Source organism: Opisthocomus hoazin, chromosome 4, assembly GCF_030867145.1.
Source record: "Opisthocomus hoazin isolate bOpiHoa1 chromosome 4, bOpiHoa1.hap1, whole genome shotgun sequence".
Classification (NCBI taxonomy): Eukaryota; Metazoa; Chordata; class Aves; order Opisthocomiformes; family Opisthocomidae; genus Opisthocomus; species Opisthocomus hoazin.
In genome coordinates this window covers 73,805,644-73,819,745 of record NC_134417.1, presented here as the reverse complement: position 1 = coordinate 73,819,745, position 14,102 = coordinate 73,805,644, and the positions used below count along the sequence as shown (strand labels likewise).

The 14,102-nt window shown below is 35.9% G+C and overlaps 1 protein-coding gene across 10 annotated transcripts in view; it reads right to left on the bottom strand.

Annotated features, from left to right (window-relative positions):
• The window catches only part of MLLT10 (MLLT10 histone lysine methyltransferase DOT1L cofactor), a 144,499-nt gene that overhangs the window by 58,239 nt on the left and 72,158 nt on the right, over positions 1–14,102 (bottom strand). For all 10 annotated transcript variants that reach the window (XR_012763782.1, XR_012763783.1, XM_075419501.1 and 7 more), the window contains 3 exons: positions 13,088–13,183; positions 4,798–5,053; positions 2,380–2,946 (listed from right to left, as the gene is read on the bottom strand). Coding sequence is in view for 8 of the 10 variants with exons in the window: in XM_075419501.1 (XP_075275616.1) it covers positions 2,380–2,946; positions 4,798–5,053; positions 13,088–13,183 (919 nt within the window). In the remaining 2 variants the exon portion in view is untranslated. The remainder of the gene's footprint in view (positions 1–2,379; positions 2,947–4,797; positions 5,054–13,087; positions 13,184–14,102) is intronic.

Below are 14,102 nucleotides of genomic sequence, written 5' to 3'. Positions count from 1 at the left end.
TACTATGAACAAGATTATTGTACGTCTGTGAAGTAATGATTTTCATAACTTTTATGGATCTCAACAAGTACTTTTAAAAAACGGAAAAAGAATGGTAGCTTAAGATAGCTGCAGTTAAGGTTATTTTTTAAAAAAACATGGAGAAGATTCTTGAGAAAAGTGCCACAAAAGCTTTGTTTAGTACTAACTTCTTGATTCTGCTTCTTTGAAGTAATACGGCAGCTCCAAGTAAGAGTCAGTAAAAACTTTTTGGCTTGACTTCCCCTGCATTTTCTCTCACTACACTTACACGCACAAAACCTTACTTGGGGTTTTGGGTCCAATCGTATAGAGTCACATGTCAGATTTTGTTACTGGACAATATGGAAACATTTCAAAGAGAATCATCAGCATATCATCCCTGTATGTATGTTTCTGATAACACTCAAGTGCCCTTCCTCACTGTAACAAAGTTGTAAATGGACTGCTAAACCCAGAAAATGCTTACAATGAAGTGAGGAAAGCAGCACTACAACCACAAGAAAGAGGGGAAATCATGGGAAAGAGCACATGAAAACGATATGCTCAGACTCAAGAAGTAGTTTGTGGGATAATTTAGAGCTCATGCTCGAAAGCAAAGACATCCATTCTGGTTTTGTTTCTTTGGATTTTTCTGGGTTTTGTTTGTTTTTCATTCATATTCTTTGGCACCTTCAGAAAATACCACTGTTCTAGAGGACAGGTCTAATGCTGGCTGAGAAGAATCTATGTATCCTAAAGAGAGGTGAAATTATAGGCTGACTATCATCATAAATGTTATAAAACACACCTGGTATTTCCATCCATGTATTTCAAAGCTTTTTACAAAGGGAGTTTAACATTATCACTGGCATTTGATAGATGGAAAAGCAAGATGCAACAAAGAGGACAAAAGAAGCAAGGATGGACCTGGTCAGGGAAAGGCCTGTTCTAGGAGCTGACAAGACCTGAATGTTCCAAGACAAATACAAGGTAGGAAACATGGGTCATTCACTTCAAACCAAGATCTTTTACTTCCATCTGTTACCCCAACTACAACAATACATGATCCAACTCAAAGGGATTATAAAGGAAATGGAAAGTTAATACTAAAAGAATCAGAACACTGATCTCAATCTGTTGGATGACCTCTGTCTGTAACAGATAGGAGGTTAACATGTTTTTAAAACTGCATTTTAAGCAAAAAGATGGACAGTGAACTACAAAGTTTTGTCACATACCATTTCTCCCTATTGATTTCAATGCAGGAAAAAAATCTTTCTTTAATATAGTTGCCACTGCTATTGCCATTATTACCCACAATCAAAATCATCATTTGCCTATATCTAACAAAGATTTAAAACAATGTGGTTCTGAGATCAAGTTTTTAAGTACCTGCCTTATTCTGAAACAAATACGAATTTTTTTCGTTCTTGAAATATGTTTTTAAAGTACCTCTTCCTTATACAGTGACAATATACAATTTAAAAGCATAAAACCCTGCCCACAACCAAATATGCAAGTTCTATTTCTCTGTCCCCCCAAAAAATGAAAAATTAAGCAAAAAATCCACCAGAACAACAAAAAGGACAAAATTTCAAAGTTACAAAAACAAGGTATCATAGAGTTTGCTAACTTTTTCTAATCCAAACACAAAGGCCTCAAAAGACACTTCAAAGCAACAAAGCCTTTGGTAGATACAGTATTCTGCAAGGTCATTCCACACACAGGTTTACTGGGAACAGAAAGCCTCTCAGCCCCAGATGCACATAACATTTAGAACAGAGGAAGAACAAACCAGCCAATTTCAATTGCTAAAAAGCACACAAGAATATGAAAATGTCATCCGACTGCACAGGGGTCCAGATTCAGAATGTCCTTTTACGTGTTTAAACTAATAATTCTCCATACAGACATCTTCATTTTTAATTAAGCTAAATCAGGGAAAAATAATTGAGGGACATACTCAGCACAGCTGACAGGCTTGAGTACTGATTTTGTTTTCTCTATGTAATAAAACATACAGACAATATAGTCTGTATAAACTATCACGTATTTTAGCTAAGCCTGTTACGTGTGATTTCTAAAGACCCTATTGTCATGCAACTTATTTTTCCCCCTGCGGCCTCAAAACCTGCATTTATGTAACACATAGGTCAATACATAGGTGAATCTACTACAGCTACCTACAGCAGAGTGGCACCTATACATGGAACAAAACTTACTCTTCCAAAAGCCATATTGTCATTTTTACTTTTTTTCCCAATGCAACTTTCAAGATACTTTAAATCCTACTCCGTTCCTGACAAGCATACTCAGAATTACAGCTAAAATAATAAAGACATATTTGGAGGTAAGAAAACAAATCCAGTAAATACCTACCTGAGCCCACTGGAGATGAGCCAACACTAAGACTTTGTAAACTTCCATTCCTGAGCAAAGTGGGAGATTTTTGAAGACCAGAGCTTGTCACACTTCCTGCAGCAGATGCCACAGATGAAGTTGGGGAAGCAGAAGAAACTGAAAGATGGGAAATACTTTCTTGACTTTTATTTCCTTTAGGTCTACCAGGCCCATGTTTACTTTGCTTATTTCCTTTCCGTTTCTTCTCTGTTACACTTTCTTCTTCTATTCCAGAAGTTTGAGCTCGTTTGTATGCTGTAGAAGTAAGGCTTGAATTACCTATGTCTCCAGGTGAGCTGTCAAAGTTTTTAGATTGGGAAACAGCTGATGATGAAGGGAGACCAATTAAGGAAGTGAAACAATTGACACCCCCCTCTTGACTCACAGTCTCTCCTTTATGTACATCTTTGGTTGACGCAGCCTGTTGAGAATGCGTGAAACTGTCACTTCGCAGATCTGTGTCTGTAAAACTCAAAAAATCCTGGGGAGATTGAACTGAACTTCCAGAAGATGACTTTATGCTCCCAGGAGTGCCCAGAAAGCTTCCTAAAAGAAAGAACATAAAGAAAAAGTACTTTTTGTTTTCCTATAGTCAATGAAAGATTAGTATCTTAGAAATCAAAACTTTAAAGTACAAGGAGTTTATGCAAAGTGTTACCAAGAGCTAAAGAATTTATTTTTAAGATAACTCATTGCTTCTCCTGCTGATCTTCACTGCTGGATCTGATTCTCAGATTCCTACCTGAGATTCAGATTTGAGTTTGACGCACAAACAAGGCGAAAACAAGTAAAAGGAGCGCTGCTTAGGCAGCTTTGACATCCCTCATGTTTTGAAGCCACAAAAAACACCTGATGCAAGTCAGAGCATGTTTTTTTAAACATGCACACATATAAATAGAAGAAGGCTGACAGAAACACACTACGATCACATCTACACTATGCCTACAATCTTCCTTACCGTTCTACCTAAATGAAGGGTCTGACATAGGTCGACAGAGCAGCAATTGCACTTAATTTATCCTGGCTGAGGAGGTGTTCCACAGAAGAGGTATTTTTCAAAACGACAGAAGAAGTGGAGAAAAGTATATAAAATTGGCATTTTGAGATTTCTTTAGCACTGTCAGAGAGCCATAAAGATCTTTGGTGTAACAGAATTACATTGCTTCTGTAGTATTTGGAAGGCAGTCATTTCATCACTGTTAACACATGCATGGCAGAAAATGGAGCAAACCCAGGAAATACAAACATCTACTTTCACTGAAATTCAGTAATTTTATATTGGTGGGTGTATTTGGGTACTGTTTCGTAGAACTCAGACTGATGATGACTATCCCATCAAGAAAATACTCCTAGGTACAACATCAGGTATACAAAAAATCCTTTAAAAATTACTGGTTTATTGTTAGTACTCCATTAAATATTATTAAGAATTCAATTTAAAATACAATTTACATTAATATAGCAATTTAAAAATCATAAAAACATTGTTGTTTTGTATTTTGAATAAGTTACATCAACTTCATTTAATGCAGCTTTAAAGAAAACACATGCATATAGTGAAGATCTATTTTGCCATCTGCTGTGAGCAAGATTTTTCTTTAAATGCAGGATTCCAGAAGGCAATCTGCAAAGTTTTGAGAATTTAAACAAAAAAAAACACCTCTGTTTTTTCAAGTGAAAAAAGTCTGAAATATTGAAGGTGTTCTAGACAAATTTAAAAGTGCTCTCTGCATAAAGAAAGAGAAACATCATAAAGCAGAAAGGACAGTCAGCTACTATACACCACAGCGAAAATTATGGAAAAACAACTACTTTATAGAACATCTAGTTTGTTGTGTTTCAAAATAACATGTTTTATTAGTTAAGTAATAAAAGGCTTTAAAATTTTTTTATCTTTCTTCAACTGTGACGAAGATGCCATAATAAAACTAGCTTTTTAGAAGTGTCAACAGTGCATTTAGTGGGTTTTAACATGTTCAAAACATCAATTTTTTTGTATTACGTAAGGTAAATAAACTGTATATACTTGTCACATGATCATCTTCTGCTTATGTATTCCAATGACAAAAAAATAAATATTAGTATTATTCCCTTAAAGAGTTAAGAAAGCCCCCTAGACTCAAATTCATGTTAAATTTTACCACAGACTTTTTTTTTAAAAGAATACCTCAACAGCCTAAACAACAGCATAAGGTTTGCCCTTTAAAGATGCACCCTCCTTTTCCATATTATGACAACGAACATTTTTTCCCTGAAAAAAAGTAATTTTTTTTCCCCAAAGTGAAAAAACATTCTCATTATTGAGGATAAAGGCTGAATTACTTTTCAAGTTTTAAATATGTATGATTTCCAATTCATGTCAAAGCAGAAGTCATGTTACAGCGTAACAATTAATACCTTGCTGAAAAGGGCTAGCTGCAGTCACAGTTGTTCCTGGATTTCTTCCAGCACCAGGCTTTCTTCCCCTCTGACCTGAGCTGTGACCTGCAGATTTCTTCCCTTTGCTCTCTGACCCTCTAGCCTCTGAAGAATCTTTTCCACTTGAAACATGTGTAGAAACTTCCTGGAAATTTGCATTTGTAAATCGAGCTGTGGTATCTTCCAGCCGCTTCAAGGAGCCTGACATGGAGTTGTTACTAGTGCTTGTGTATGTCTAGCATTTTGATGAGAGAAGGGTAAGAAAAAAGAAACAGTTAGGTCTCACAAAAAACTGTAACAAAAAAACTGTTTAAAAGAACTCACTCTTTCAAATAAACTTAGAAGTGTTCAAATACTAAGGTAACTGGCAACAGCGGTAGTTACATAAATTGAATTGTTAAGATTTTCAGCAAACAACTGAAGTGCATAAAACTCCATTTTGTGGAAAAAAAAATGCACAAAAATAACGTCAGCTTTGGTCGACATTTTTCCTTTATTGAGGTCAACAGATTAATACCAAATCTATGGTTACACAGTCTTTATTTTCTATTTAAACAGGATATTGTTATTTTACTGTTTACAGTTAAAAAAGAAAAAAAAAAAGAAAAAATGAGCCTTTAAATGCTTTTCTGAAAATACAGTTTTTAGGCAGTTTGTTTCATCAAACTGGAAACATGTCCCATCAGCAGTGGAACTGACGAAGGCTTCAGAACCTAAGAACTTACATTTTTAAGACTTCATAGTTTCAACACTAAACCCAACTGTCCGTTATGTCTTCACTTCCCACCATCACACTAGGATTCCCTGCCTCCTGAACCGTCCCACTCAGGCAGCTCCTTAAGTATCATCGAGTAAAGAAGACACATGAGACTGAGTTGGCCAAGACACGTGCAGGAACGACTAAGTACCTACTACAACCCTGCTGCCTGACAGGAAGGAAAAGGCGTAACACGCTCTTGAGCTCCCACTGAAGATGTCTTCCTCGACCCTCACACATCCCCGAGAATTTTGGCCCTTCTCCTACACTCACAGGGCTTTCAACCCACCATTCTTCTGTTAAATTTTGTGAGAATTGTTCATATTGTGAACAATAGTCAAAATAGGTTCACAGATAGTAACTAGGTAAGCAGGGAAACTGCATGCACAGCACTAGGAAACACAAAAGAGAACAATTATTTTCACAATTTAAAAAAAAAAAGTACTTGTGGTAGCGTAATTTTGATATCAGAAGAAAGAAAATGAAAGCAAAATTAGGAAAAAGGAAATAATATTCTATTGTTATTTATACTCAAGCCAGCAAATAAAATAGCCTTTTGACTGTATAAAGCTTCTTAAAAAACTGTGGATCAAACCTAGAAGCTACTCCTCTGTTCAAAACAAGCCTAGTTTGTCTTTCAGTTCTTTATAGAAGATAGTGGAAAATAGTATCTAAATTTATCTTCACTAAAGACCACACAAACACATGCCTCTCAAAAATGAGCATATACACAAGTTTTCTCTTCCCCAACTGAGATGCTTGCTGAATGTAGGCCTACAGCAGAAAATTTCCTCATCTTTACATATGGCTTTGTATGGCTGGTATAAAAAGTTTTTCACATTTTTACTAAAACAGCTAAGATATTTACATAGAACTTACTTTTCATGCTGGCAAATGCCAGAAGACAACTAAATATGCAAACTTTGAGGAAGATGAAAATGTCAATCTATTTGCATACTGCCCTGTGTGAACTGCTGGGGGGAGGAGCAGTATTTATTTGGGGGGAGGAACCCACTTGGCCAATAGCGTCTTTAAAAACACGGTTTCCATGGAAATTGCTTTACTTGAATTCTACTGCTAGTCTGTTGATTTAGTGTTAGTTTTACTGTTGTTTTTTTTAACTTGTTCCATGGAAACACTGGGTAGCGCTTACCAAACTACAACAGCAGACCCAAATGACTCCAAAGGCAGCAAAGCAGTATGTGAAGCTGAAGGATTCGAACTGCCTGGGCTCCACACTTTGTTTTACACTGTCAGTGTCTCGATGCAGAACAGGCCAGTGTAGAAAACAACCAGACTCACTCTTCAAGCACTTTCCCCATTAATTTATGCTAGTCCTGAAGATCTCCGTCCTACTTACACCAAACCTGTGTAACCCAGTGTAGTAAAATAAGCCATGAAAAGACAATGCTTCTAAACTCTTCACTCATGAGTGAAAAGAAGTAGAGCACACCCTAAACAGAAATCTAGTATTAAAACCTACTGTAGAATCAAATTCAACTTTGTCAGTTCCTCTGTGCCACTTGAGAGAAGTGATTCAACTTCACATCTGAAGCCGAAAATTTGATATACTAACTCAGGTTGAGTATTGTTATGTGTTTAAGATCCACAAGTAACAATATCTCCATGTTAGCATTAAGAATAAACAAATTTTTCATATTTTCATCCTGTTCAATTACTGCTATTTTTTCTTCTTATAGCAAGTAAACCAAAGTTAAACTCGCTATACAATATTCTAAATGAAAAACATACATCATTATGAGCATCTACAAAGTATCTATAGAGTATCCACTTGTATGAAAAAAAACTGCATAGCCCATCTAATATCCAACAACTTTTAGCTAGCAAAGAATTTATTTCAATTTACCTACCTAAAAGAAAGGCAAAACATAGCCCTTCAGAATTGCAAATATAGCCCTATTATGAACAGCAATAAAAATACATTATGGTTTTTCTGAGTAATGGTGATTAAAGTACTATATTAAAAATTATTTACCTCAAATTCATACTACTATACTGGTAACTGTTTCTGATGAAGATGGCGCCAATTCTAAGGTCAGTTTAGTAGTTAACTTTTTCAACTGTTATGAAGTCCGCAGGTATGCTCAATTTTCCTGAAACTGATGTGTCACTTGACCTGAGTTTAGGTTTCCAGACATGCAATAACCCGCAAGTCAGGCTTTTTGTAGGATCTGGGATTTCTCCTCTTATCCAGTTCCTTCCTTTCCTAATCCTTATGTCCTCTCCACTTGTTTGAATATTAATTGCAAGGATAATTCTCTGTAGGTATCAACAATCCTATTTTGATGCTATCTCATATCTCTTCTCCTTTACTGCGGGGGGGGTAATGTTTTTTCTTTTAAAAAGGAAATTAAGAGCTTAACGTAGCTCTGCAGACTGGCCAGGGCTAGGAAATAACAAGCAGGCATTTATTTGCCTATACTGTGCAGAGATTGGGTTTGACGGCAAGCCTGAATCCTGCTCTTAGCAGGTTTTGGAGAACATGCATGCACCTTGCAGTTCTGCTTTTGAAAATTTTCCTCCAACAGGTATTTCTGTTTTGGAAGCTGCTATAAAGCATACTGAAATCTACATGCTTATTCAGGGTATGTTGAACACTAGTATGATGCAACAGACACTCAGAGAAGCAAAATTGGTATAATTTGGTCAGTGTTTTTTTCCCAGATTATATTCCCTACTTTAAGCAGTCAATTGCAATGAATTGCCCTATAACAGATATGCACTGAGAATCCACACGATATGCAGTAAGATCTAAGGTAAAACTACAGCACATACTCTAGATTATTGAGCTAACTGGTTCACACAACAACTTACCCCTAAACAAACTGCTTTTCTACAACACTAAATTCTAAAAGGCAAAGGCCTAACAAATACCACAAGAAACCCCTAAAATGCCACAGCAAAGTTATAGCAGGATTTTTGTTTGTTTGTTTGCAGGTTTTTCTGAGGTCAGGAAAGACTGGCAGTGAGCAAGGATCTGAGGATGGAGGCAGAACATCTTTCGTTATTTAATGACTGGCTTCAGCCTCTGCAGTCTCCCTTCCCCCCAACACATGCTTTTTAAAATGGAACACTAATTGAGGCTCCCCCCTTCATTGCTCACACTCCAGTCAGCCACCTTCTTCCATTTAAGTACAAACATCCCCAAAAGAGGGGAAAGTATCCCCCTGATGCTGTCACCCAACACCATTTCCCACTCCTTGGTTTATTTGGGAGTCCTTGACCAGCTACGTCATGAATGTTAATCTTCTTCTCAAAAATCAATCAGTACTTGCTAGCGCAATTGCCAAGTTAACTCTGTGTGTATCAGCGTTCCTTTATGCTTCCCATAAACCAGTTTGCAGTTTTTTTTCCTAAAACCTCACTTTCACATTTCCAACTTGGTGCACAGAGAGCTACTGTCATTTCACACCCCCCATATATCACCCTGTGCGCCCTGAAGAGTTGTACCACCCATCTGCAGCAAGTCTTAAAACTTCTGGGAAAGCTGCAGATTTATGTAAAGGCATAATAATCGTTCTTGCTATACACAGTGCGTCCCAAGGCTTGAGAAGCCTTTAGCCGTAATACAGATACATAGGCCAGTAGTCTTGCACAGAGAAGGGAAGGACCACAGCAGGTAATCATCCACTAAAATGCCAGATGGTAAGGGAATGGTCCGAGCAAAAAACAACCAAACAAAAAAAAAAAATCCACACACCCCCCCTCACCCATAGCCCACAATTACCACACTACTGTAGGATAGTTATGTTCAGTCATACCAAACTGAGATTTTTCTACTTATTTCATTCTCTTCTGTATCCCACTGTAGTAGGATCTGATCACCTCCCTTGAGAACCACAGCAGGCTGATAGTCAGCGTGAACTGAGGAGGGTTATCACCATCATCTCTACAGATAAAATTAAGTCAGCGGTACTTTCTGTTTGCAGTATCTTTCATTTAGTTACTGGCTACAATTTGAAAGCAGATACATTCTCCTGTGTATCTTTGCGTACGTCAATGTTTTGGGGTTTTAACTAAAAAAAAATCTTAAAAAAAGACAACTTAATTTTCTGGATCTGTTAAACCATACCCATTTCTTAATTTTTGACACAAGCCCAGCCTCCCAAAGCTCAAAGCCTGAGACAGAAGCTTTTATCAGGACTAAATAAAGGGTTGATGGCAATTGCCATCTAAGAGAAAGGCCACAAGAAAACTTCATCCAAAAAGGCAGAGAGAGAACTCCAGTTCGTAAGTTATTCTAGTTCTCCTTAAAGTATTCTGTACCTATGCTCAAAAAGAGAAGTGAAAAATTTGTTAATACATTAATCAAAGAGTAATTAAGAATTTCTTATTTCAAATTTTTTCAGACTTAACTGACCCAGACTAAGCAGTGTTTGCCGCGACATTACAGGGATGCACAAAACACATACTCATAACTGAACGCAGCGTTTGGACTGGAACCTCAGTAAAATTTCTTGGTATTAAATTCTGCAGAACAAACAGGCAAGCCAAGTATACTAACTCACACAATGTAAATCCACAGTTTATTCTGCAGCCCTTCACGAATGTATCTTAATAAGCCGCTCATCCAGAGAAAAACATGCTTTAAGGCATCACCTGCATAAATGGTCATTGCCACTGTATCACAAAGGATTTAACTTCTTGAAACAGGAAAACCAAAATTCATTTCAAGTTCCAGTACCCCCAACAAGAACAATGTGGTAGCAGAAGTGATTATATAGCATGACAAAATAATGTACTCACTGCAAAGACAGACTGCTGTGAAAAAGACATCAAGTCCGTATCAATTCTGACAACTCTATATAAAGTATACACAAAAGTAACATACTAATAAAATATTCTGAACCAAATATTTAACTCAGAAGAAAACAAAGCTTGTGTAATTATTAAAACTGCAATGTTTTGAGGAATACACTATGAATTTTTAACCTAGAAAAGCAAATGCATGTAAATGGTGTCCAAAGGACTTGGGGAAAAAAATTAAAATAAGATAACAGAAAGAACTAACTACAGAAAATTACTTCCAAATATCCAGCTGATACGTTTTTTAAAAGAAACGTAATCATGCTAAATAACTTCATAAAAAAACCCCTGAACTCCAATTTTCCTGACAGTCTGAAGTATTATAAAAAGAAGGTAGAAAATGAAGCAGATAGCATAGTTTTCTTTTTTTAACCTTTCACACCCTGTGTTTCTTTCTAACAGGAGACATGATGATATTTAAATTCAACAATTAATACTTCTGTTCTAGTTTAATTAATTTATAATCTAAGTTCTAGAATTAGAGAGGTTCTATTCTCTACTATTTGCTATACATACTATAGTACAATCTTGATTAACAGTATGGCCAACCACTTGGCAACATTTTCATTTTTTAGTTGGATTAAACGGATCTACTAAAAATGGAATTTTGCTCTTGTTCACCATACTAAAGTGTACACCATTCAGTCATAAACCTTGTAATTAGAAATAGTCTAGGGAGGAGCAATTAGAAAACAGATTAGCAGAAAAACAGAATCCAACATGTCTTCAGCATTAAAAGCATATTCTAATAGGTAGGACTCAAAAATAACCAATTTTTCAATATATTTTCTTTAACTTCTACATAAATATACACCAACATCACTTTTTGTTAAAACTTTGGATGATGACTAGATAACCATAGTACAAAAGGGATATATTCAAGTAAGATATCATAGATAGCACAAAGCCTAAACAAAAATTGTATCGTCTAAAGGAAGTTCCCACACAAGAAAATTATTTTACAGGCTGTGAATTCTATGAGTTTTCTCAGACTCAACACGATTATGTTCAGGACAAATTAAGAATATGAAATAACAAGTCACATAGACGATTCAGTACTATTCAAAGAGTTCTACAACAAGTCCAGGATCAACGGTCACATTCACTGATTGCAATGTCTAATGGCTCTCCATTCAAAACAGCAAAGTGGCAAATTGACTTTTTTTTTTTTTATATAAAGAGTCATTGGGAGTTTCAGAAAACTACTGACTAGTACATCTTACTTGACATAATAATGTCAAAAAGAATACAGCAGAACCAGAAACAAGACTAGTTTATCAGCAGCATGAGCCACAAATAATGGATGTTAACATTAATATTCACACTATTGAGTAAAGAAATATCCAAAGCATACTAAAAAACTAACTTTCTTGGTGATGATTCTTGAAGTTGATACCATTAGTTATCCAGGGACTAGAAAAAGTTGGTATTTCAATTGTTTTACCCTGTCCCAACAACATCTTGGTGTACAATATGCATAGATACATTTGTCGAATATTGCATCTCAGCAGCCAAACACATGTAGCTAACACAAGTTTCAGCTAAAAAATAGTTCTCCACCTACTGGCAGCTAATTAATTCAAATATGATTCCCCAGCTTGGATATCAAACATTCCCACAAGAATGGGACAAATGTTTTTCAACTTTGAAGTCAGAAAACCCATTTCTCAATACTGCTGCCCACTTTGTAATACCATTATTTGTGTTATGTTTTTGGTGGATAGTGAAAATGATTCCTGTAGTGTTGGGGTTGATGCAGCTTGAGAGTTAGCATGACTAGGCCGCTTAAGCAAAACAGTTAGCATAACTGAACAGGCCGCTGAAAAGGGCAGCTAGGAACAGAAATTGAGAAAGTTCTGATAGTGCACATGATGTGGGTTAGCAAAAACAAGATGTGTTCAAGGACATGGAGGCAGTCTGTTGCTACTGGCGTTAGTGCATAGTTACCAATCATAAGGGAATATGGGGTGCGTGAACAGCGCATGATTTATGTCTGTAGCCTATCCGAATAAGCATGATAGCATGTACAGATATGAAAAACGTATATAACCACGCAAGCGGAGCAATAAAGTGAACTGACTGTGCATTGCATCAATGTGTGAGAGTCGTTCCTGTCCCTGCATGGATGCTGAAACTCGGCACTGTAGAGTACAATGAGAAGAGTCCTTATTATTTAACCCTCTACGTTGTCCCTTGAATTAGGTACTTGCTAGCACGTTAACAGGATGGAAAGGCAACAGAACCTAATGGAGCAGACTGCTAAAAAGGCAATGTGATATTACAAGTATATGAAGCATAAGCTGCCATTTCCTAATTACCAGATTAAATGCTTACAGGCTCAGTGACAGCTCAGAACACAGAAGTGAATTTCAAAGGAAAGATCTTCTAAAACTTCTCAAATTATTAAACGTAAGTCAATGAAATAAAACTTAGTGGAGTATCAGTGGCACCAGACCGGTGCCATTAAATCACTCACTATTCAATTACAAAAATCTATGCTTTTCTCCATATTATAAACTTCCAAGTATTTTAGGATTTTATATTATAGGAAAAAATACCAAGTGTGTTTGATACTTACAGAATCTATGCCATTTTAAAGCTCCAGTATATACACTGGAATGATTACATCATGAAATTTCAACATAAGTAATTCAAGTGTAAGAGGAGGAAAACACATTGACTTACTTTCTCTGTAGTTACAGTAAGAGATGGAACCAAGGATGGTGAGGACTCCGACTGCTTCTTATATTTTTGCTTGTGTTTATCTTTCTCTTTATATTTCTAGAAGTTATAAAAGAGAATATAACCTAAGTTCAGCTTCATCTTTAACATAACCCATTTTAAGCAGCATCAAGTGTTATAAAAATTTAAGAAAGGGTAATAATGTCCTGTGCTATTTCAATGGAAACGTTAATGTTTTGAAATGTTTATAATATAATTTTATAAGAGCAAATCGAGTACTTATATTTGCTTCCAAAATACACAAAATGAAACTCTTCAGTTTATGAATCCAATGTTATTATTATCCATCTTCCCAATAATCAACCAATGAATAAAAGAAAGCGGATTAAAAACAGAGACATGGCTTCTGCTTCAGAGGTCTTCCTGTATTTCTGCACCAAAGATTCCTGTCTTCCCGCATAGTATTTTTTGTTGGGATATTACTGTAAATTAATGCAAGGTTTTAGCTTTGGCTCTCCTACTGACATCTCCATGCATAAGAATGTGAAATTTGATTTAGATTTCATTCCTAAAAAGGTGCATACAGTTTGCATACTAAGTAAGTGTCTTTCATGTTAAACTGAACAAACTCTGAAAGCTATACAAATCAAGTGTGCTTTCTAAAAAGGCTGAGAATTTTCAAAACTTTTTTTTTTTTAAATCACAACATGCAGCATTGGCAGTGTGAACAAAATTGTACAGAGAGAAAACAATGTCTGAACCCAGAACCTTTACAGTATAACAGAAGTCTTCCATACTAATAAAAATCAATTCTTAGAGGATTACAGAATCAGATCCAAATTGTATTTGTTCAAATAATTCATACAAAAAAACAGAGTCTGATAAAATTAACAATTCAACTTTGAATACAGGAGAAGTTCAATATTTTTACCAATTTAATCAAAAGCAAGTCTAGAGGGTCACTTTTTCCTTAGTATCATAATACAGTTTATTTCAACAGTCAATATCAGAAGATGCA